At 36.4% G+C, this 25,560-nt stretch overlaps 1 protein-coding gene across 17 annotated transcripts in view; it reads right to left on the reverse strand.

The window, feature by feature from the left end:
• The window catches only part of Sntg1 (syntrophin gamma 1), an 878,005-nt gene that overhangs the window by 66,039 nt on the left and 786,406 nt on the right, over nucleotides 1–25,560 (reverse strand). For all 17 annotated transcript variants that reach the window (XM_085835546.1, XM_085835535.1, XM_029469832.2 and 14 more), the window contains 2 exons: nucleotides 14,423–14,575; nucleotides 11,494–11,586 (listed from right to left, as the gene is read on the reverse strand). In XM_085835546.1, the coding sequence (XP_085691672.1) occupies nucleotides 11,494–11,586; nucleotides 14,423–14,575 (246 nt within the window). The remainder of the gene's footprint in view (nucleotides 1–11,493; nucleotides 11,587–14,422; nucleotides 14,576–25,560) is intronic.

Raw genomic sequence — 25,560 nt, forward strand, 5'->3', positions numbered from 1 at the left:
GTTGAAAGAAATGAAGCCAGCCTGAGAATGACAAAAATGGCTCTGGCAGGCCTTGTCTTTCTCCTCCATTCCCTTTACCTTGCTAAAATACATCAAATTATATTTCAAAATCCAACTGTCAAAGTCTATTCCATTATTGACCAAATTTTCATCCTTCTGAGGCTGACTACCAAAGGATTGAAGTCCAACAATCAAAAGACCCCTTTCGCTCACCTAACCTTTAGCTCACCTAATTAACATGCCCAATTACAGTTGAACACCTCATTCTAACAGGTGGTTTCCCCTTTCCATTTCAAAAACCAACATTTGCTTATGTGCCTTGACTGTCTCCTCTCTATCCAAAGGCACTCTTTTATGCACCTCCAACCCCTACCACCTTTAGGGACAAATGTCCCTTCCCCCTCTTCTTTGTTTCCTTCTCCCTCATCCTCTATCTCCTACTTGTGTCTCTTATTCTCTGTCCTTTGTCCCTTTGGGGCAAGTACAAATCCTTTGTTCTGGAAACTTGGTCTTGGGCTGTCCTGAGCTAATTCTAGTCCCCACAGAAGTGAACTGACAATATACACTCATAATATGAAAGCCCTGAATTCTGACCACCAGTGAGTACGTTTTTGAAGAAAATTTTAGAATCAATGATATCCTATGCATTTGAATAGCATAAGTCTGAGCTCTCACACCTGGGGCAGAGCAGAAGATAATTTAAAATGCAAGTAAAGGCCAGAACTCTGCAAGGCTTTCAGCCCAAGTGAAGCACACACTTTAGACTAGACTGAACCTCGTGGGATAATACTGTACACCACGAGTGAGTCATGTAGATATAGAGGCAGAGAGAAGTACTTGTGCCTACATAAAGCTGTAGTCTCCTCTACAGTGTAAAAGCAATCACTCAAGCCCTGATCTTTGTAGCAGATTTTAGGCTTTGCCTCTTATTTTATTCCTAGTGTCGAGTAGTGGTCATAAAACATAGTAGAATTATCACAAAAAGGTGCTTGATAAATATTACAAGGAGTATCATCTGGAAGACACAATATAAATAAGAGGTTACTGAAATTAGTAATAGAAGAAAGTAAAATGAAGAAAACCATCTAGATTTCATGGGGAGTCTAAAATCAGGTTCAATCAGAAAGTCCAGAATCGAGATTATAGAACTAAATTCATATACAATTAAATCATGACCCCAGCTTCTGACATTACTAAGAGACATATCTCATAGCAGACACCCTGAACCTCTGGCTCTTTCAATTATACCAGTCCCTCTTCTTCAACGTTCCCTGAGCCATATGTATTGGAGTGTTCTAAGATTCTTCATTTTGATTGCTTGTGGGTTTTTTTTTTTTTTTGTATTGGTCTCCATTTGTTGCAAGAAGTTCCTTGATGCAGGCTAGACCATGAAGAGGGATGGTCAGGATTTGACTGAGAGGAGTGGTCTGATGTACCTTAGTGGTCCAATCTTATGGAGATATTTTCTTGATTGTAGTTGCCTCTTCTCAGATAACTCCAGTTTTTGTCACATTGACAAAACAAAAACTAACAACTAGATTAATATGCTATTTATTATTGTTTATGTACTATATATTTTTAAAAATTAAATAGTACCTATATAGCTAAGAGACAGAACTTTAATTGTCAGGGATTTGAATTTTATGCGTGACTTAGTTACAGAAAACTAGATACTGGGTAATTTGCAAATAACAAAGTTTTTCTTCTTATACTTCCATAGGCTTGGAAGCCATATATCAATTGTATTGTAGCAGATATAGTTCCGGATAAAATCATATAGTGTGCAGCTACTTTGCTATGACGTAAAATATTGGAAAGGGAAAACAGGCTTCAAACACTGAAGAAGCCAAGAAGATGAATAAAACACAGGAAGGCTGAAGAAACTCACTAAAGCACAGAAAACTTCAAGAATTCATAATTTTTTCACTAACTTTGTAAAAGCAGAAAACAATTACTAGAGAAGGAGATTGTGATGGAGCAGTGCTTGGCACGCAGGGAGCTCTAGGCATGCTGGTATGGGCTTTGTGATGAACAATGTCAGGTACTAGGACTGTCAAATAAGATACAGTTCCCTTTTCAAATCCTAAAATTTATTGCAAGTGGTAGGGTTTGAATGAGTGCTTCCAAACTCCATAGAGTACATAGAGAAAGCGACCATATCATCTAGAAATAATTGGCTCTCTTTCTGCCTCACTTCCACTACACTGCCACCTAAATTCTACTGTTGCCATCTTGAGAAGCAAAGTCTGCCCTTCCAGTATATGAACATGTTTTTCTCATTTGTATTGTTTAGAATATAACCCAATCCTGTGTGCATGCCACATCAGTACTACAGCACTGAGATACATTTCTAGCCCCAATGTAAGTTTAAAATGGAAATATACATTCAAACCAAAGTGCAATGGTTTATTTTTATTTTCTGTGTATTGTTTTCATTGCTTTTATTTCTCAGCACAAGACAATTCCAGTCTTGCAACTATTACTGGTAATCATCTCTTCTCATTATTCATCCTTTCTTTTTGAACCATTACCACTTAAATGGTTAGTTAGGGCTCTGGAAACAAACACACTTCTAGAGACAGCCGGATATAAGAGATAGCATCTTCACTACTAAAGAGCTTAAGGAATTTGCTAACTCGTTCACACAGAAGTCTGGGGAATATATTTGGGAACAAATTTTAAGGTTGTGTTATAATGGTGGAAGGAACATAAAACTGACTCAGGCTGAGTTTATTGATATGGTTCCTCTCAGTGGAGATTCAATGTTTAATATGCCAGCTCCTTCAATTGGAAAAGACATAAAAATAAAAAAGTTACAAATTAAAAATTAAAAAATTAGAAATTAAAAATTTTAGGAAGGTATCAAAATTAAAAAAAAAAATGCTGAAGCATTTGTCAAAAGATGGCCTCCTGGGACGGAATTGGAAATGTTTTATATCCCCTGGCTTAGTGTTGATGAAAGGATTTTAAGGGTCAGAGAAATTGCAATGCTAGAGTGGGTATGTGTGCAAAATCTAATCCACCACAATGGGAAGGCCCAGAAGGCATGCCCTGTACTAATCCTATAAAATGCAAATTGGTGAGAGAGAGAGACACCAGAATATTTGCAGAGTTTTGTTGTCCTTTTCTGTGTAGCAGAACTTAGAGTTCGAGATGTTACTGCTCACTTGGACATATTATATGCAATCAGTTTGACCCATGGTAGTGGCAGGTAGCAGCTCTCAATGAACAAAAACAAAGGTGATCATAGTTATCATAATGAGTATTACAGAGAAAGTTGTGACCATAATAATTTAACATGTAATGATCTGCACAGGCAAAAGGAATTTTATGATGGCATGATTCACATAAACTTTTGGTACAAGCTAATCACTCCTAATGTTTCCAGGAATGAAATATATAAAGAGCCAATTGAGCAGAAAGATTCTCAAACAAATGAAATAAAGGCTATTCTGGATGGTGGCAAAAGGCAAGCTTAGTCCATGAATAAATTTCCAGACTTGAGCCAGTTTTCAGACCAGCAATGAACCCCTTGAATGAAGGGACAGCTAGGTTCCCCTGAGGAAGGAACTTGATAAAATTCCAAAAATTTTACTGCAGCATTTCTCCAGTCCTTCCCCCAGAGGGACCTACAACTTTTTACAAGAGTAAAAGCCTTTTACAATGAGGAAGGAAACAATCAGATTTTCTTGAGTCTATAGGATATTGGTTCTGAACTTATGTTGATTACAAGAGATCTCCAAATATATTTTACTCCTCTACTTAAAGTAGGAGCTTATTGAGTCAGGTGATTAATGGAGATTTGGCTGAAGTCTGACACACAATAGGTACAGTTGGCCTTTGAACTTATTGTTTTGTGATTTGCCTAGTCCCAGAATATGTAGTTGGAATAGATAAACTTAGAAGCTGGCAGAATTCTCACATTGGTTCCCTTACCTGTGCAGTGAGAGCTATTATGGTTGAAAATGCTAACTGGAAGACTTTAGAATTGACCCTACTAGAGAAAATAATAAATTAAAAAATCACATCCCTAGAGAAATTGCAGAAATTAATGCCACCATCAAGGACTTGAATGATGCAGGAGCAGTGGTTCCCACAACATCTCTTTTTTAAGCTCCTGTGTGGCCAGTGCAGAAGACAGTAAAATTTTTAGGAGTCTAGTGGTATGGGGCATGCAGAAATATTCCTTCTAAGCTGAATGATAATTTATTGCACCAGGTCCATCCTACCAAGAAGAAACACTACATTTAATGGACCTATTTGTATTCTGGAGATAGCACATTCCTCACTTGGGTGTGTTACCCCAGTCCATATACCATGTGACTTGGAAATATGCCAGATTTTTGTGTGGGCTGGAATAGGAGAAGGCTTTTCAGCAGATCTAGGCCACTGAACAAGCTGCTCTACCACTTGGACCATATGATCCTGCAGACCCGGTGGTATTTCAGGTGTCAGTGTCAGAGATACTGTTTGAAGCCTTTGGCAGGTCATATAAGGTAAATCACAGAAGAACCTTTGGATTTTAGAGCAAGGCCATACCAACATCTGCAGACAACTGTTCTCCCTTTGAAATAAAGCTCTTATTCTTCTATTTGGCCTTACTTGAAATAGTATTTGACAATGGGTGACCCACTTACCCTGACCTGAGCTGCCCATCATAAATTGAGTGTCATGTGACACACCAAGGCATAGAATTACATGCAGCACAGGAATCTACTACTATCAAATGGAAGGAAATCCTCATAGTGGCAGAACTTCACAGTTATCTACCAGCAGCGAAGACAGTAAAGTTAACAGTGGCTTTCTCATATGCAGAGTCCTTATGGGTACCATGTTCAGAAGACAGCAACAGCATATTGCTGTTAGAGTAAATCAAAACAAAAAGCAAGCATAATGGATTTCGCTATGGTTTGGAGAAGAGTCTTCCAAAGGCCCAAATGTTAAGGTCCTCCTCAAGACCACACTGCAGAGGTGTTTTATGAACAGCTCAACTATGTGCTATCTCTACATATGTGCAGAGAACCGACTAGGAGAAGCTTGGTCATTAAGGCCATGTTCACAAAGAATACAAGGGGCTCTCATCTTTTTGTCTTCCTTGTCATTCAGTGTTGCCCTACTACAAGTCCAGAATAAACAAAGTACTGATTTGTAAGCTAGAGGTTCTGAAACTGTGTGCCAAAACCTGCTTTTCTCTCTTTACACTGATCATAAAGCAATTCACTGAAACACAATGTCTCCTAACACAGATTACTTGCCTACAGAAAATAACATGTTTGTGGTTGAGACAAAATCCATTGAAATATGGGATACTTAGAAATAATGGTTAAATACTGCTAATTTCAGCATAAAGTTGTAAGGTTTAAGAATAGCTCATTTAGCTGGGCGTGGTGACACACACCATTAATCTCAGCACTTGGGAGGCAGAGGCAGGCAGTTCTCTGAGTACAAGGCCAGCCTGGTCTACAAAGTGAGTTCCAGGACAGCCCAGGCTACACAGAGGAACCCTGTCTCAAAAACACCAAAAAAAAAAAAAAAAAAAGTTCATTTATTCAATTAATATGTGAAGTTTTCCAAGATTTATCTTCAAATTAATAAAAATACTTGTATGCAAGCTAATTAATAATTTCAATATAAGATAAATTAAATTAATTGAAAATATTTAAGTCAAGTATTTTTTAAAAAATATATTTATTTATTCACTTTATATCCCAATATCAGCCCTTCCTCTCCTTGCAGTACTCCCTTACTCAAGTCCTTCCCCTACTTCACTGAAACCAGAGAAGGTAGTCAATTTAGGGGCACAGGATCTATAGGAAGGCAAGCAATAGACTCAGGCACAGCCCCTGCTCCAGTTGTTGGGGGACACACATGAAGACCAAGCTGCTCAACTACTATATATATACATATATATATATGTATATATATATATATATGTATATATATAGTCTTAGTCAGAGTTTCTATTCCTACACACACATCATGACTAAGAAGCAAGTTGGGGAGGAAAGGGTTTATTCGGCTTACACTTCCATACTGCTGCTCATCACCATGGAAGTCAGGACTGGAACTCAAGCGGGTCAGGAAGCAGGAGCTGATGCAGAGGCCATGGAGGGATTTTCCTTACTGGCTTGCTTCCCCTGGCTTGCTCAGCCTGCTCTCTTATAGAACTGAGACTACCAGCTCAGGGATGGTCCCACCCACAAAGGGCCTTTCCCACTTGATCACTAATTGAGAAAATGCCTTACAGTTGGATCTCATGGAGGCATTTCCTCAACTGAAGCTCCTTTTTCTGTGATAACTCCAGCTGTGTCAAGTTGACACAAAACTAGCCAGTACACACACACACACACACACACACACACACACACACACACACATATATATATATATATATATATATATATATATATATATATATATATATATATATATATTGTCCAGGCCATGCTCACTCTCTGCTTGCTGTCCCTAGGGCTCCAAGTTAGATGATGCTGTTATGCTGTTAGTTTTTCCATGGAGTCCCTGTCATCTTTCGGCCCCCAAATCCTTCTTCTATTCCTTCTGAAATACTTCCCAAACTCCATCTAATGTTTGGGTATAAGCTTTTCTATCTTTTTCCATTGGCTGCTTGGTGGAACGTCTCAGAGGAGTTATGCTAGGTCCTGTCTGCAAGCATAATAGAGTATCATTAATAGTGTCAGGAACTGGTCTCAGTTTAGGGCAGCTTGCAGGCAGGAAATATTTTGGGTCAAAGGTTTTATGTGTGGGTTGCTATCTTTATTTCTCTACTGGGAGTCCTGTCTGACAACAGGGAGTGGCCATTTCAGCTTCCATATCTCTTACTGCTATGGGTCTCAGCTAGAATCACCCTCATCGACCTTCTGAGGTCTCTCTCACACCCATAGCAGTCAAATTCCTTCTCTCTCTCCTACTCTCCCTACATATGACTTCCCTCCATATCCCTCTTCTACCCAGTCCCCTCCTTCCATCGACTTCCAATATCCATTTTGTTTTCCCTTCTGAGAAAGACTCAACAATCCTCCCTTGGGCCTTCCTTGTTATTTGGCTTTTGGGGGTCTGTTGATTTTATCATAATTATCCTTTACTTTATGACTAGTATCCACTTTAAGTGAGTACAGACCATATGTTTCCTTTTGGGACTGGGTTACCTCTCAGGATATTTTCTAGTTCTATCATTTGCCTATGAGGTTCACAATGTCCTTGGTTTTAATTGTTGAGTAGTATTCATTTGTGTAAATGAACCACATTTTCTTTATCCATTTTCAGTTGAGGAGCATCTAGGTTGTTTCTAGTTTCTAGCTATTTGTAATAAATCTGCTATGAACATAGTTAAAGTGTCCTTCTGGCGACATGAAACATCATTTGAGTATATTCCCAGGAGTGATATAGCAAGGTCTTGAGGTAGAACTATTCTCAATCCTCTGAAAAAACACCAAATTGATTTCCCGAGTGGTTGTACAAGTTTGCACTCCCATCAGCAGTAGAGGAGTGTTGCCCTTGCTCTACAACCTCTCCAGCAGGTTGAGTTTTGATCTTAACCATTCTGATGGCTATAATGTAGAATCTCAGAGTCATTTTTTTTTGCATTTTCCTGATGTCTAAGTGTAGGGGAATCCTCCCTAATTAATTGATTGGCTAATAAAGATGACATGTAGCCAATCACTGGGCAAAGAGGAGGAGACAGGCTTTCCTGATCTGAGAGAGGAAAAGGGGACAAGGAAGGAATAACCTTCTTTTAATGGTAAGGCAGAGAGCAAGGGTTTGCAGTATGTAGATTGGGAACTGTTAGACCTGGTGGCAACCTCTGCCACCAGAAGAATTTCCAACATAGAATAGTTGATGAGTTCAGCACAATAGATTTCATGCCCAGTGGTTGTGTCATCTGTTGATTTTAAACTAAGATTGTCTGGTGTTTTCCACTCACAGTGACTCAGGTAGGAAGGAGGTAAAGAACATAGCTGGGGCAGAATTCAGCCAGGCTTTGAAACAGAAAGATTGGGCAAGGGACAGAGCTACAGGGGAGAGGTAACCACAGTGGAGTGCAGGCTGGCTGGTGAGAGGGCACCTGCATCTGGCCATAACAGAAAACCATGACAGGTTAAAATGCAGAGATCACTGGATTTCCAACTCCAATTGATATATCTACAATACAACCTATACACCTAATATTCAGTGAAAGAAAGATGAAATTTCAAGACCTGTAAGTCATATAAAGTACTCAGAAACTGCTGGTTGTTTGTGAGCCTAGAGGCTGCCTGGGGCTGAGAAAAAAGAAAAACAAACCCGGGTATGCCCCATAGTTAAAACATTCCTGGGAACAGCTTGACCATATAGATAAAGAGGAATGTGAGAACATAATAGGGCAATCTGAACTGAGTCAACAACTCACAGAACTCTGACACCCTGCACGTACATGTAATTTTTCTGCTGATGTTTGAATAAGCCAATAGTGTGTTGCTATTCTGAATTCCACACCCCTAAGCCCCTTACCCCATAAAAACCCCTAGCTTTCAAGCCTCGTGGCCGACATCCGTTATCTCCTGTGTGGGATGCATGTCGGAGCTCCGTCATTAAACTACCTTGTGTATTTACATCAGGATGGTCTGTTCGTGATTTTTTGGGTGCATGCCAAATCAGGAATTGAGTGGGGGGGGGGGGTTCCCCACTAGGTTCTATCACTCAGGAAACATCATGAAAGTGGGAGTGGAAAGATTGTAAGATCCAGAGTATCAGGATCAACTTTGAGTTTGTGTCTCTTATAAATGATAGGAAATAGATGCATATGATAATGTCAGAAAAATGGTAGCCTAAACAAGATCATAACGTATCAATATACATGCTAATATGAAAGGAGAATATCCTGGAGCCTCTTCCTTAGACAAAGAAGTGGTAGAGGCAATTAAAGACTTCCCCAAGATGAGCCCCCTAATTGGTTATCCAATACCAAGTAATTGGCCCTGAAAACATAAACAGACAAGCAAGACCAAATGGACTCAGCAAGTTGTATTTGTATATTTATGAACATATGTGAATATATGCCTGTAACAATATCATTTAAAGAAAAAGTGGCCATAAATTTGAAAGAAAATGGGGTGTGGAAAAAAGGGTGAATGGAAGAGGAGAGGGAGAAGGTAAATAATGTAATTATATTTAATTAAAAATGATCTCTGGGCTAGATAGATGGATGAACAGTTAAGAGCACTTGTTGCTCTTGCAGAGGAACTGGGATTGGCTCCCAGCAACCATATGGCATCCAACTGTATGGATAATTCCACCTAGTTCCAGAGGGCTTGATGAGTTTTCTGGTCTACATGGGTACTGCTTGGATGTGGTTCATAGACATACATGTAGGCAAAATTTTCAAATAAACTAAATATGTAGTTTTTAAAAATTCTAAAAAAGTTAAAGATACAAAGAATAATCAATAGAAAGTTTCTTCTGAGAGTAAGAAAAAATGTCTGAAGTGAATTTGGAAATAGTAACCCCATTCTGTGACTATCCTTAAAACTGTCAACACGTACCATAATAGTGAAGAATATAGTGTGTGCATTTTGTTTTAATCAGGCTGTTACTTTTTACAATGGAAGTAACATAAAAATTATCAACTTCATAAAATAAATCTTAGAGACTAAGACATGATCGAGAATAGACTTTTGGGATACTCATTCTGATTAAATAAACAAACTCTCATTTTAAAGGATTTTTTTTCAAGTCAGTTTAATCAATAGCTGAGTATATTTGACAAATTAATACTCAGGTTAATTAATCAGTAAATCAGTTACTTCATTACAGTAATACTCACAGGCTTATTTTCACTTGATAGTAATCTTATTAAAGTATCAGAAATGTTGCTACAACAGGGCCCCCAATGGAGTAGCTAGAGAAAGGACCCAAGGAGCTAAAGGGATCTGCAACCCTATAGATGGAACAACATTATGAACTAACCAGTACCCTGGAGCTCTTGACTCTAGCTGCATATGTATCAAAAGATGGCCTAGTCGGCCATCACTGGAAAGAGAGTCCCATTGGACTTGCAAACTTTATATGCCCCAGTACAGGGGAATGTCAGGGCCAAAAAAAATGGGAATGGATGGGTAGGAAAGTAGGGGGGAGGGTATGGGGGACTTTTGGGATAGCATTGGAAATGTAATTGAGGAAAATACGTAATAAAAAAATGTTAAAATTTTTTAAAAAAAAGGAATTCTTAATGAATATCCTTTATGTATCACACAAAGGCCACATTCTTTGTGATAGAATCTGTTCTTCTACAAGTAACATTGGGTTTTCCTGTGAACACCAAACCTCCACTAGCAGTCCGTGGACAGTTGGGACATTGTGAATGACAATCATAGGTGCTGCATCTTGAACCATCATAAGTACTCTGTACATATGCTAGGTTTGCTACTTTCATTTCTAGCTTGACACACCTATAGATCCACTTCTTTCCTGAACAAACTATATTCTATCTTCCTCATGCATGTATCATTGTATTTGTTATAAATTTTCTTTCAAAAATTTTGTGCACACATTAACCTAAGAGAAAGTTTATAACAGATTATTTATTAACCACGGAAACAATGGGAGGGTACGGTTCCACTTACACTATGCTAGTCCTTCTTTTGATGGAGATACTAGCAAGACTCTTTCTCTAAATTTCAAAGCCCAAAGAAGATACCGCAGCAAGGACTATGAGATCAGAACCAGAAGAGGTGTAAGATCATTTCAAACTGATAATAATGATGTGTAATACCTTAACTTTTTTACATGTTACACGATGATAAACAAGAATGACTATAGATAATACTGCTGAAGAAAGGCTATTACTGTTCCAATGGACCAGAGTATGTTGGAAATGTGAAAGTCATCAGAACACATAGCACTCATATTAAGTCATATGTTTATAACAGGTATCTAGTAGAAATTCCAAACACCCAAATTGCACCATTCTGTAACTAAGTTTAAGATATCAACTATAAAACTGAAAAAAATGTTTTTCATACATTCATCATCTACATTTGACTCAGAAAAAAATATGAAGGAACTCTAAAAAATCATTGGCAAAGGAAGAAATTGTTCCAAACATATAAAGATATATTTTTTTAAGGAAGGAGAATAAATCAGTACCTATCATTTATCATCTATCAGTGTATACTTTCTGTTACCTCATCAATATATCATTTATTCATCTATTATCTATAATCTACTGACCTATAATACATCTCTCTATATAAAATATTTACCAATAGTCTCTTTCTATATTTATATGTATATATGGACAGAGTGGCATGAAATTACTTTGCTATAATTGTTTGCATTAACATTGCTTTAATAGGTTATGTTCCATAGATAAAATTGAAGATCATAAATCCAATGTACAATTATTTTAAAGGCTGCAAGTAATTCAAAGGCTTTTCATGCATTCTTGAGTGATCGTTTTGGTACCTACTTCTCCTGCCACCTGATGCATATTACCTTAGTTGCTGCGTCAAAGCAGATGAAGCCTGTGCTGAAGTCAATAGTGAGGCCCATTAAGTGACTCTCCAACACACATGCATAGGTCTTGCACTGGAGAAAACAAAGAATATTGGTAGTTTCCATGTGGCTTATATAAACTCATTATCAAGAGGAATATGAGATCTCTATGAATGTAATACTAGTAGCTGACTAGAGTATGGTTCAGTAGTAGAATACATTCCTAACATGAGTAAGACCCTAGGTTTGATCCATAGCATTATAATTTTACTTGTAAATATTTTGTAAAGATAAATAAATATGAATACTGAAACAGGAAAATATCATAAATAAGATATGAACTAACATGGATCTTATGTACAACCTAACACATTGTTATATCTGGTCATCTAGTTGTATTAGAGTTTGATTTCAAGCTACAGAGCAATGAATTATATGAACTATAATCATAATTCACATATAAGGGAGCTAAATTTTTTCAGCAACTTTCAAATACCAATGCTCATATTGCATTAATTTGTATTAAATTAATTCAAAGTATATTGTCTCTCACAAATACCTATAATTATCAGATTGGTTTTATGAGACTGTTATATTCAAATGATTAAAGCCTAGTTTGCATTAAAAAATTTATAACCATGACAAAATATTTATTTGAAGTTAAAATAATAAATTAGAAGGCATTATTATTGGGCATTGAAAGCTCGTGCTTAGGTATAATTGTATTTGCTAAATATGTAGATATCTTAGGTAGCTGTATTAAGCCATTAGTGATTTATGAAAACTAATATCAACATTAAGGAACATTTTAGGCTATATTGTTTTCTTTTAATTTAGGCTTAATTATTTGCTATTTTCATGTATGGCCATTAAAGGAAAGATTTCGGGTAAAAATACATTATAGTACATCCAAATTTTCTCATTAAGTTGAACATTGCAAATTAAGTTACATTGCCTCAAAAATCATTAAATGGAAGCAAATAAATAGGATAAGTTGAAGTCAGCTAATAGTTTACTTTATATCGTATAATGTTAAGAGATGTACTGAGTGTATTTTATACACTTAAGTAAAGAAATGCTTATTTATTGTATAGTTACACTATCCATTTAATAAAACATGGGTTTCAGTGTAAAATAAGTGATAACCAAAATTATTCTTTATGAAAGCTCCAAGATAAATTGCTTGGCAAGATTTGTTTATAACTATATATTAAATAACATCCATAGATAAATATACATAGGATAAGTATTTTAAATGGCCCTTGGAACTAAATTTCTAGCACCAGATTAAATAAGGAATCAATTCATAGTAACTTTATGTGCAATAACGTTTTGAAATTAGTATACTCTCTGTCATACTAAAATAAGTAATTGTTGAACTGGATTATAGTTATGAAACAAATGTTCTTTACTGCCAAAATTCACTGACCTGGGAAAATAATAGAGTCAGGGAAATTACCCTAAGTGAACCTCACAATGTTTCTTTTAATCTAGGATATGTAACATTTTATTTATAACTTGTGTATTTTATACATTAATATTCACTGCATTTTCTAAAGTTTAATTGTAACTTTAAATGATCACGTTGAATATACTCAAAGTGTTTGCTTTCCTGGATCATCCTTTCAAATAAGTATGCTAGTATTTATACTGCTTAATAAAGGTATAAAATAAAGTATAAAATAATAAATAGACACTTTTGAAGGTAGAGAACATTATTTTGTAGTCCTTATAATATAAATATATTTCAAAACAGTTTTATTTGAGTTCTTCAGTAGTATTAATCACGTTATAACATTTTCATTTTCTGCCTATTTATTTTATTTTATTATGTTGAGACAGCATATCATGTGGCACAAACTGGAATCAAATTGCCTTAAGTAGCTCATGATGACAGTTACCTGCTTTTCATGCCTTTACTGCCCAATTGCTGGGATTATAGGCATATACTATAAGGCCCAAGTCTAATTTTTACAATGGTAACAAAACAGACATTTGTTATTTCAAAATTAAACAATATTCATCATGTTAGTATATTCAGATTTTCAAATAAAAAATGATATATCCAAACATTCAACTAACTTCACCCTCTTTTAGTTTCATATCTGTCATATGTGATTGAAAAATAAGTATCCATGTATGATGGTCCTTGAACTATGAATCTATTTCAAGGGGTAAGAACCTAATTAACTTCAAATTTCCCTGTATCTTGTTCCAGGTCAACCATAGAACCAATTCTATGAGGTATTGCATTTCAACTTCTCATGTAGTCAAGAGACGAAAGGTTCTATGAATTCTGATCTAGATATAGCTTCACATTGGAGTACTACAATTTAGTAAATACTCACTGGACACTTGTGATTTGCAAAATGTATTAAATTTCAACACATACAGAAATAAAATAAATCACCTTATGACAAGAAGTTCATCCAGTGTTAGGATATGCGTCATACAAAGAAAACAGTGAAAGTGGTCTCCTTTGCTTCAGGGGGAAGAAGGAAGTCCGCAGAGTTATGGAAGGCATCTGGTAGAAAGTCCTAGAAATCATGGGATGTCCCAGAAGCAACCCTTGGAGAAAGCCTCACACACTATGCATAGACTTAAAATGCACTGATGAAAGAGAGGCTTCTAGCACCTAGGTGACCAGGTCTGTTCAACAGGAAGAACTTTGTAAATAGTAAACTACAGCCAGAACGTTTTCTGTATAAGATTCAAGTTATAGTAATATTTGATAGGAAGTAGCCTACAAAGGCAAAAAAATCAATGAATATACAGATATGGCTAATTATTCATTTTTAAATAACAGTTAAACACTGGATGCATTTGATATGGAGGTCAAACTCACAGAACTGGGCTTACATCTTCTGAGTACTCCAGTAAGTGCTACATTCTCCAAGTGCCACACCTACTGAACTCCACAGACTCTCACCTGTATGCGCTCCACTTCAAGAAAGGTGGCTGTTTGGAAGGCTCGTTCCCATTGGGCAAGGTCACTCTCTAACTCCACAGAGAAGTAGAGGTCCTCCCCACACTCAGACTGCATAGTGAAGCAATGTTTCCGCCGATCCAGCAGGTCACTGTCCTGATGAAAACCTGGAGTTACACAGGCTGGCATACATCAGTTCCTACTCAGCACAGCAAACGTCTACTAACACTGCTCAAAACAAAGTTTAGGCTCCACATAACCATTAAGTCTTAATCAAGAAATTAGGAGTTTATACCTAACACACCATTTCCTTTTGTAACTTCTGATGCCCATCCACCAGAAGAGACCCTAGGTTCAGCTCGAACTAACTAAGGAATAACCACAGTGCTGAATATACAAAACATCTCTTTGATTGCAAAACACACTTATATATAACCCCAAACTTTTTTACAAAGCTGTCTGTATACAGAAATGAAGATATCGCCACTTCTTATAGGCAATAAGGATTTTTACTGAGATGATTTTGAAATCATTTAAAAATGATGAACATAGGAAATTGTGGGAAAAAACGAGTATAATTTATCTACACCAATTACACTGTATCACAACCCACCCTCCACCCCCAAACATTTCACTGTGTCAAATGATTTTGTTCCTAGAAGATTCCTGGTTTTGCCTCAAGTTTTACACTAAGGTGTTTACCTATTCCAAAACATTTCAATTCCAATGTGCTTTCCAAATTCAAAGACTCTAATAGGTTAAAAAAATACAGTGACATGTTTAAGTAAGGGGATAAGAGGATATACAACTTTCTAAAATATATGATTTGAAATATATATATTTGGTGTACTGAAAATTGCAAAAAAAGCCCAATCACTGGTATTATATTCTTTGACAGAGAATGCGTGCAAATGGCTCATCACTAAGCAGTGGAAGTGAATCAAGTCCTTAGCTTTGGCAATAAATTTTAAAAGAATATCTAACTTCCTTGCATCCAAATATTATAAGTACACACTGGAAGAATAAAGGCAGTTATTCCAGTATTGTAGAAATAGCTCTGACACTTATTATCAGTAAACTTTCAGAGCGCTTAGAAGATGACCTATGATTCGTCTAAGGGGAAAACACTGAAGACACACTGTGAACACACCAAAGAGATAAATAGGTGGGAAAGGGCTTTTGGTGATTTTGAGTGAATATTGTATCTGGGGAGTGTTTCCATGGAAGATATTAAATAAAAACAGCCACAAATATGATGGCACAAATTATTATGGGTGTGACTACAATCTTTATAGATTGGGTAGGTAACAAACATTAATTGAACAGGGGATGAAAATGGGATTGATATTTAACAATGTTTAACATAAACAGCAAGATTACTCTTCCAGAAAAGGAACAGCAGTGGCAGAGGCCTGAAGTGATGATTGGACTATCCAGAATCCCATGACAAAAGTAGGAAGTACCAAGGACTCACATGCTAGGAGATGAGGTCACTGGTCAGGCACAGATTTTGAACTTGAGCCTAAGTGTAATTATAAGCCATTCTACCAACAAAGTTTCTTGGTATCCTTAATCTCTGTTGCCAATATTTTATCTTCTTCTTTAACTTTTTAAAATTAATAACCTTGGCACAAAATTATAACTTAACTTCAGTTTTCAGAATTTGCCATCTTTACTATTCATTACTCTGGTCTTAACTTCTTCTTTGGTGTGTGTTGGGGAGGGGATACTGGTGCATATGTGAGCATGGGGAGATGCAAATGTTCGAATTCATAAGGAGGCCAGACATCAACCTTGGGTATTGTAACTTAATCTGCCAATCTCGGTTTTGTTTACTACTTGCTTGTTTTATTTTCTGTTGAAAGATCTACTATTGGCCAGAAATTCATCCATTAGCTTAGGCTGAAGTCAGCTAGCCCTGGAATACTCCTTTCCATGCCCGTCACTGTTAGGATGCCATGCCTTTTTTTGGGCACTAACATCCTTGCTTGCACATTCCTCTCATGTTTGTGCAGTAGACACATTACCTTCAGAGCTATCTTTGCAGACCCTCATTTTCCATTGTAACCTAAAATGTTTACCAGTGGAATTGCTAGCTCAGCAATCTTTACATTCTCATAATAAGGAAACAATCTTAAAGTGACTTTCATTGACATATTTTATAGTCTTTTGATAAAACTTAACTAGGTTACACATTTTTAAACCACATGGAGCAACAATTATTGCTGAGTCTTGAGCCCCTTAGGAAAAATTCTTATCTAATCAAGCTGGCAAACATCATTTAAGCGTTTCTGAATAATTGCTATTGTCACTTGTAAAACATCACACTGTGCACATCTGGGGCTCATCTGAGTATTAAGTACACAGTTGAAAGTAGCAAAAGCATTATAAAAGTGCTGTGAATTAAAAGTCAAGAAAACAGCAAGAGAGAGTATAAGAAAAGAGAGTTTTCTTCTAAGAAGAGCCTGTAGTATTGAGACTCACTGCATCACAAGCTCAGAAAAACCTAGCATCCTGCCAAGAACCATGAGCAGAAAGGATGTTACAGAAAGAGGTGCAGAGAAGAGCAAGAGAGGAAGACCTGGAGAAAGACAGAAATTCAAGAATCATTCCCCACAAATTTAATGGAATTGACTGTAGCCCCTGAAGCATGGCTTTGCTTCAGCAGTGCTGACCTTCAGTAGAGACCCTGAATCCACTCATTTAATTTTCATCTTTGCTCTCTGCACTGTTTCTTCTCTTTGAAAATCTGCACTCATTATCAAGCTGATATGAATAATAATGCACCAGAAGTTATTTAAAATTATTTATAATTTAAATTAGTTTTTATGCTAGTAGTTCTTTATAAATAATAGTACTACACTCAAAATTGGTATGCAATAAAATATATCTGTGGAATTTTTCCTTCTATAATTGGCCCTGGAGACACACATTGCTCGGTATTTGTCAAATTTGTGACTTTTTGTTCATTTGTAAAGTGCAGTTTAATAAAGGTGATTGTAATGAAATAGGTAACCATATCATGAACAACAACGTTCAGTCTGATGTGTGAGTGCTCCAGCTGAAGCATCCACCTCGGTTCACACTGAAGGGTCCACCTCAATTCACTGCAATCCTTTCAATAGACAATGGCTATGTGAAACAGAGAGATGAAGGAGCAGCATTTTTTCAATGTTAACAATGTAAATGTTTTCTAATGTTTTATAAATTTATGTTAAACATTCATAGACTTTAAATAAAATTTAAGCATATACATATTCCCAGCCACAGATTTTCTATTTTAATTAAAATATGTAAGATTAAGCAGAAAAGACAGTAAAACTGAGCATGTTTTTCTGGAGGTAGTTTCTGTGTGTGCAGTGTGGTTCCTTCCTCCTCCATTTGGCACTGACCTTGCCATAGAAACATCTTCCCTTTACAATGATGCAAAACTTCATAAAACTTAGAAGTATAACTGATGAAATGACCATGACAAGGGTAATTTTTTTCATCATTTTGCTAAATATCAGCTGCTTCTGTTTGCTCGCATTTTATCTGCCATTTGCCACTACTGTATTTACTTCATCATTTATTGAGTAAGGAAATTATTCCACATTTAGATGCAAAGTTGCTCTAGACAAACAAATATTGTGGTTTAAGAAAAAAAGTACCCGTTGTAAAATTTCTTCCACTAAAAATAATGTTTTCAAACTTTTTCACAGTTATTCTACTCACTGAGACTAAAAAATACAGTAGTAGATTTATATATATTTAAATTTAAACTTGAGTCTAATTTAACAGTTGCTTTCAGGTGTGAATCATGTGCACAAGCTAGCTGATCAAATCTATATCTGGTCTAATTAAAATATGTAAATCCAGAAACTACAACAATATTTTCATTTTTTATAAAAGCAATAATCTTCTCTAGAGGTAATTGAAGGAAGTTCAATATTATCTATAATTATATAGTAGGTACAAAGCAATCCTTGACAAATGAGGCTGCCTCACTCATAATCTTGATATAATTCTACACAGATAAAAAATACTTTTAAAGTATATTCTGATTCCCCGGGAACCTACAGATTACACTAGCTAGAGAAGCAAGTAGGCTAATGGTAGGTGACTTTTCCCTCCTCTCCTCCAAATATCCTCAGTATCTTTCCCAGTTCTGTAGTAAACCACCTACTGCAGCCCCCCTTCCCCTCCTGCACCCATTTCCAGTGAATCACTCAGATCTTTCCTTCCTAACTTCCGGAACACCACTCATTTATCCCAACCTTCAAGCACAGCAGCCAGCCATTCACTGAGAACCTACAGGCCACTCAGGCCAAGAAAGCAGGAAGTCTGCAGACCTTCATTTCTCCATCCCTTTCTCTAAGTCCAGTCACCTAATCTCAACACCACTCTGTAGCAGACCTGCTGTGGCCTCCCTCCATTCACAAGGAACTAAATAAGAGAAACCAAAACCAAACAACAAACAAAAAACCTCTGAGTTTATTGCTGTGGCTGCTCATCAAGATATAAAATGACAGCTATCACCCTTAGATAAATACACCAGGTATAGCCAGTGATTTTAGATACTCTATGGGTAAATTGCTTCCCTGAAAGGAAATTTGTTCAATATTTACTTTTTTAAAAAAATTTTTAACTTGTAATTGCATAACTTCCCTTCCCATTTCTCCCTCCAACCTTTTCTCATGCATTGCTCTCTCTCTCTCTCTCTTTCTCTTTCTCTCTCTTGCTCTCATGCACACAAACACACCACACACAAAAATACACATGTAAATACATAAATATAACTTTATTGACCCATTTAATGTTATCTGTATGCATATGATCTTGGGGATGATAATATTTGAAAAGAGTAATATAAATGAATTTTTCATAATTATGTAAAATAAGATTTTTCAATAATTTGAAGAAAAACTTTTACCTTTGAAACATTTAAGTCAATTGAAAATCAAACAATGTCATCTATTGGGTGGAACACAGGGCCCCTAATGAAGAGGCTAGAGAAAGTACCCAAAGAACTAAAGGGGTCGGCAACCCTATAGGAGGAACAACAATATGAACTAACCAGTACTCTCCAGAGCTCTGGCTCTAGTTGCATATGTAGCAGAGGATGGCCTAGTCGGCCATCAATGGGAGGAGAGGCCTTTGGTCTTGCGAATATCATATGCCCCAGTACAGGGGAATGCCAGGGCCAGTAAGTGGGAGTGGGTGGGTTGGGGAGCAGGGCTGGGGGAAAGTATAGGGGGCTTTGGGGATAGCATTTGAAATGTAAATGAGGAAAATATCTAATAAAAATTTTAGAAAAATCAAACAATGCATTTGACTTATCCATATACAAGCCTATATTAAATCTGCTTATTATTGTTTTGGGGATTTCAGATAATGTTAAGAGCCCTCTTTCCCATGAAACCATACTTTTTAATACAAATGACCAAATTATTAAATATTTTCTCTAATCTTTTATTAATCCATTAAATTAGGCTATAGTCTTTATTTTCTTTCAAGGAAAATAGTTTTCTAATGCAGTCTATCTCTTATATAGTCCTCCAGGAGGTCTGGAAAGTGAGAATATCAGTTCTGGGGTTACTCAGATAAATTTGGAGAGATAATATTACCATTATTCATTTCCTAAAGAAACATTTAAAATGGATTTAATGGTATGTCCCTTGTAATTCTTGTGTAGGCAAAGTTCCTTATTCATGTTCATCATTTGGAGAAGTGACTTCTGTATATAAAGGCTTGCATGATGTTCACAATATCATTGATAACTGTCATTTTAACATCACAGTTGATGTTTGTTAAGAACTAGATCAGATCTTAGTCCTGTGCAGGATCAGGATTTCTTCTGTCTCTCTCTGTCTCTGTCTCTGTCTCTGTCTCTCTCTCTCTCTCTCTCTCTCTTTCCCTGCCTTTCCTAACCTCCTCTCTCTGCATTATGGATGCTGTTATAGAGGATAAGCTGTCACAGATCAAAATACTTATATAAGTGCTGAAGCCTAGCCCATAGAAATATGCACCATTTCTCATTAATATGCTTTCCTCTTTGAAACATATCACTTATACAGTGAAATACTACAATGGATAATTTTCATAACATAACTATGCAAATTAAGCTTTTGAAAGGTCAGAATCATTATGCTAAATTGAACAAGCCAGACTCAGAAATACAAGTTAAACATGACCTCATACCTGCATAGAATATAAGTTCAATGATCTCTTAGAAATTGGGAGTAGCATATTGATCCCAGGTGCAAGATGCAAGTAAATGTACAGAGAAACCTAGGAGTGAAAAGTGGACACTGAGCTGGAGTTAAGTGGAGAAAGAAATGACAGTGTGCAGAGGTGCTTTTATAGCAAAGAGGGTGAATGAAGATTGTCATTATGTACTCCATACTCTGAAGTTTAGAAAACAATTCTTAAGGTGTTAACTTAAAAGAAGTATTTGGAAACTGCCTTGAAGTCCTTCAATTGATGGATAGATAATGAAAATATGCTTTTCATACAAAACAACTGCGAAAAAATCTGTGAAATTGTGAAAATCACAAGTAAATCGATGAAACAAAAAATATGATATTGAATAATGAAAGACCAAGATTGTGAAGCCAAATGCCATAGTTTCTATCTTACACATGGCTGTTAGCTCTGTATCCTTAGAGTTGAGTGCACAAACTGATCACAGAAGTCAGGAAAGTAGGGTGATCCCATAGCAGCAGCAAGGGAAGAAAAGACTCTAGAGAGGGAAGAAGAAGACACAAAGTGATGGATGAAAGCAAAAATGAGGGACAGGAATGGCATTACACAGGAAGAGAGAGGAGACAAGTACCATTAAAGGTATTGGGGAAAGTCATTGAGAATCAATTTGCAAGATTAATATTATGCTTACTCTGTATCTGTCTCTATCTCCCTCTCTGATATTCATTCTCTCTCTCTCTCTCTCTCTCTCTCTCTCTCTCTTTCCCTCTCCCTCTCTCTCTCTCTCTCTCTCTCTCTCTCTCTCTCTCTCCCTCTCCCTCTCCCTCTTCCTCTCTCTCTCTCTCTCTCTCTCTCTCTCTCTCTCTCTCTCTCTCTCTCTCTCTCTCTCTCTCTCTCATCTCTGTCTCTCTTATCTTCATCTCTACATATTTCTCTAAATGGGGTTAGACAGTATAGAGTGAGAATGTTTCTTCCCAAGAGCCATAGACCACCTTACATAAACCCCCTATCAGACACAGGAAAGCATTTGAATTTGTTGTGTGTAAGGTTCAAAATTCTACCAAAACACTTTAGGCTGTTGAAATGGCCCTTGACTGGCTCTAGAAAACTGAAGGTAAATCTCTATTGCTGAAGACAACCACATTTTGAACACAGGTCTTGAAGCAATCAGCTGGAACTGAAGCCTCTTTCTTGAGGGTGAACTTTCATAGTATTTAAAGTTTTTCCAGCTGCCAAGGGAGAAAAACAAACAAATTGTAAAGCTACCAAGCTATAAAGCTGATAAGCACAACAATAACTGGCCCTATATAAAACCCACAAGAATGAAGAATTGACGCTTTTATCCTTGTGGTAACCTATAATTATTCAGTTTGCTTTAATGCCTGCTCAATGGGAGAATTTTATTCCTTATATTTTAAACCTATCCAACTACTCACGGTTAGAGTGCCCATAGACCTTAAAGGAGATCCTACCATAGCTGTATTCATCAATCAATATAAGACCTTACTGAATTCTAAATACCAATCCTTGTACCCATAGATAAGTTTAGCTTTCACCTCTTGTCAGAGACCATCCCATGAGAAAGCGAGCCCTTCACAATCTCCCTAACAGGCCAAATGGTCTCATGCTAGGAGCTGGTTATCACTCCTTCCTCCCTATTCCCTTCCTGGCACCCGAGGCTGTAAAAGCTGAATAATTGTCCCCTCTTCCCCATCTCTTCCTAAACTCCCATGCTATCCAAGGACATGAATTACGCCTGAGCCCAGCCTGACACCCAAGGCTGTCAAGGAGGATCTATGTTCCAGAGATAAGATGCAGAGTGCCCGCTGCCTGGTGCCTGACTTCAGCCCCCATGTCAGCAGATGCCCACTTCGTTGTTCTTTGTAAAATTCCCCCTCGACCCCTCCCCTATTCCCCGGGATGTATGCTTTAAAAAGAAAGCACCTCATCATAACAAACGAGACCTCAATAGGTACCATCTTCTTGGTCTCCTGTTTCTCTTTCTCTTCCTCCCATTTCCTTCCAGGTTTGCAGTCCCCCTCACACCCACGAATAACTGAATCCCGTGGGACGGGATAACCTCTCACCAAAGAAACTTCTTTTTGCAACATAGTGGGACTATTACAGATTGTTAACTTGTAAAAATTCAAATTATGAGTGACCATGAGGTAACTAGATTCAGTTGGCACATTTACAATCTATACACAAGGCTAAGTGCTCATCTCAAAAGCAGATATGTAAGATTGTAAAATCTGGAGGACCAGGACATCTACAGCAAAATATTATTTTTATGTCATAAAAGTGAAATTAAACCACAAAAATCTCACCAAGACCTGCATAATGACACCAGACCACATGCCAACATTGACTGGGGACATTTCACAAGGCCAACCAAAAGATGAAAATCTGCCTAATTTATAGGTAAACAATAATTGCAAGAAGAGAAATCAGCATACTCTAGACATAATTCCAATTATTCAATGCTAACTGACAGTTCTAAATATGTATATGTAAGTGCAACACTAAATGGATCCAATTGGTATTTTTAATACATGTTTATTTGTATGCATGTATGTACACAAAAGTTGTCATGAAATAGAGAGAGAGAGAGAGAGAGAGAGAGAGAATAGGAGGACATGGATGGCGTTGAATGGGGGAGAGAATGTAGTAGAAAATATGTAAACAATACTCATGTATAAAATTCTCAAAAAGCATCAAGAATTTTAACTATTAAATAATTAAATAATTAAAAGGTGGATGTTTACCCTGACTTAAACATTAGTCAGTGTATATATTTACTGAAGCATCATGTTGCTCTGTCAATATATTCAATTACTTTTTGTATTTAGAGATCAGTTGAAGCAATACATGCAATTGTAAGTAAGGCAAGCAAAACAAGTAACTGACTGTTTCATAGACCTGAACTATTTATATGGAACAGTCATGAATTATAAAATATATAAGTACAATATGTTTTTAATGTAGTTAACACCAGCTGATTTTTCTCATCACCATAGTTGGAATTAATAGTCTAACTCTCCCAAGACTTTTCTTTCAGCAGAGTCTAAATGTCATCATATCAACTCACTATACATTAGTGCATTAACTGATTGCATGGAGCAGAACAAAGATTAATTTTCATGGCTACACAGAGCAGCATGTAAATTAACCTCTCCAACTGCCTATCTTTCCTAAATGCCTTTCTCTATGACAATGATAATTATGCCTTTGATAAATATCCTAGCACATAACTGCTTAAGCTTCTTCACTGAAATAGTATTCTTGCTTATTTGGAAAAATAAAATGAAGCAAACTAAAGTTTGTTCAAAGTGTATAAATGATCAGTGTGGGAATGTGCACTTCATGTTCATGTGAAAAAATTCTTATGTGATATTTTTTAAAAGTAGAGACATAGTAGAGAGTTTTAGTAAATGACTTGTATCATTAGAGTTGATTTGCATTATTGATTTCTTATTTAGTATACTTTAGTCTGTTTTGTTATTATTTTGGTTAATATACAAAGGAATTTTCTGTAAGACATTGCTACAGGGAAACAGAAACCTTGCTGTCAAAATCAGCATTATCAGAACTGGAAAAGCAAATAAATTAAAATGATGAGCCAGTATGACTTATCTGTGACAGAATTATTAAATGAGATGTGTTTCATAGTTGCCTAATGAGATTAATGATTTTAAATATCAGTTCAAAGACTATTCTATTTCAATTCTAATATTCTACCTCCAAGAAAAATGGAATCATACTAGGAAATAACTAAAGGGGATATAGCTTGACATATTAGCACATGCACAGAAACTCTATATTCTTTGAAGCTGCAAATGAGGATGTCACAGGTTAACATTTAGTCCTTCCATAAAAACAAATTAAAACTAATCTCACAATTTTTTTTCGAACATATAAGACTAAAGGAATAGAACTGCAATTCTTAGGGTTTAAAGCCTGAAGGATGATATTTATTCTCCAATATTCTTACATGCATTCCTTTCTGATGATATAATGACTGTCTCTCATAAGGAAACTGAGTTTGAGCTTTACTTTTAGTTAGTTGTTATGAGCATTTTGCCTGGAGATGTAAGAAGAGGAAATGGAACACCTGGAACTGTAGATACAGGCCTGTGTAAGCCTCAGCATGGAGCTGGGGATCATCCCTAAGTCTTTGGGAAAATCAGTCACGTTATTAATTGGCTAACTATCTTTCCAGACCTATGAGATTTTTTTCTTTACAATTTCTTTATTTTTTATTAAAAAGAAATTACAAGTAGTTTATTTAAAATATTTTTCTCTGTTAAATATAATTATAAAGACACATCTCAAATTCCACTGTTCAAAGTGCATGAAACATGGTATGTTATCTTTCCTCATATTAAGCTAGTTTAGCATTTCATTATTTTAATATCTCACTGCCTCAACATATTCAATTTTTTCTGCAGATTTCAAAGACTTGACTAGTAGGAAGAACTCCTATAATGCAGATAACATTGAATATGGGGCAAACTTTGTGTTTCCTGATTTTCACTGTTCTCCATAAGCACTAGTATAAGCCATTATCAGGGAAGGGGTAAATATTCTGGTGACTGTGGGAACTACAAAAGGTATGATAGTCTTAAAAAATGGGATTAGTTAATGTGATGGATTTTTATGGAAAGAATGCATTGTGATAAATATATTCAGCAAGTGTTCATTAATACAGAATGCATCTTTGGAGTGGCTTCATATTACCTTTCTAAAAAAGACTCTGGTCTAGAGATGGTCACTTCACCTACAGTCTCTTTAGCTGCCCATTGTGTCACAGATGTTGTTATATATTATTTCAAAATGTATATAATTTTAAAAATATCTTGCATTAGCATTCAAAATTATGTAATCTTACTACCTCAGTAATCATTTATTTGAGGCCTACAGCAATATCTACCACAGACATACAGTTCAAAGATGCTTAG

Source organism: Mus caroli, unplaced genomic scaffold, assembly GCF_978045245.1.
Source record: "Mus caroli unplaced genomic scaffold, Mus_caroli_1 scaffold_1, whole genome shotgun sequence".
NCBI classification, from domain to species: domain Eukaryota; kingdom Metazoa; phylum Chordata; class Mammalia; order Rodentia; family Muridae; genus Mus; species Mus caroli.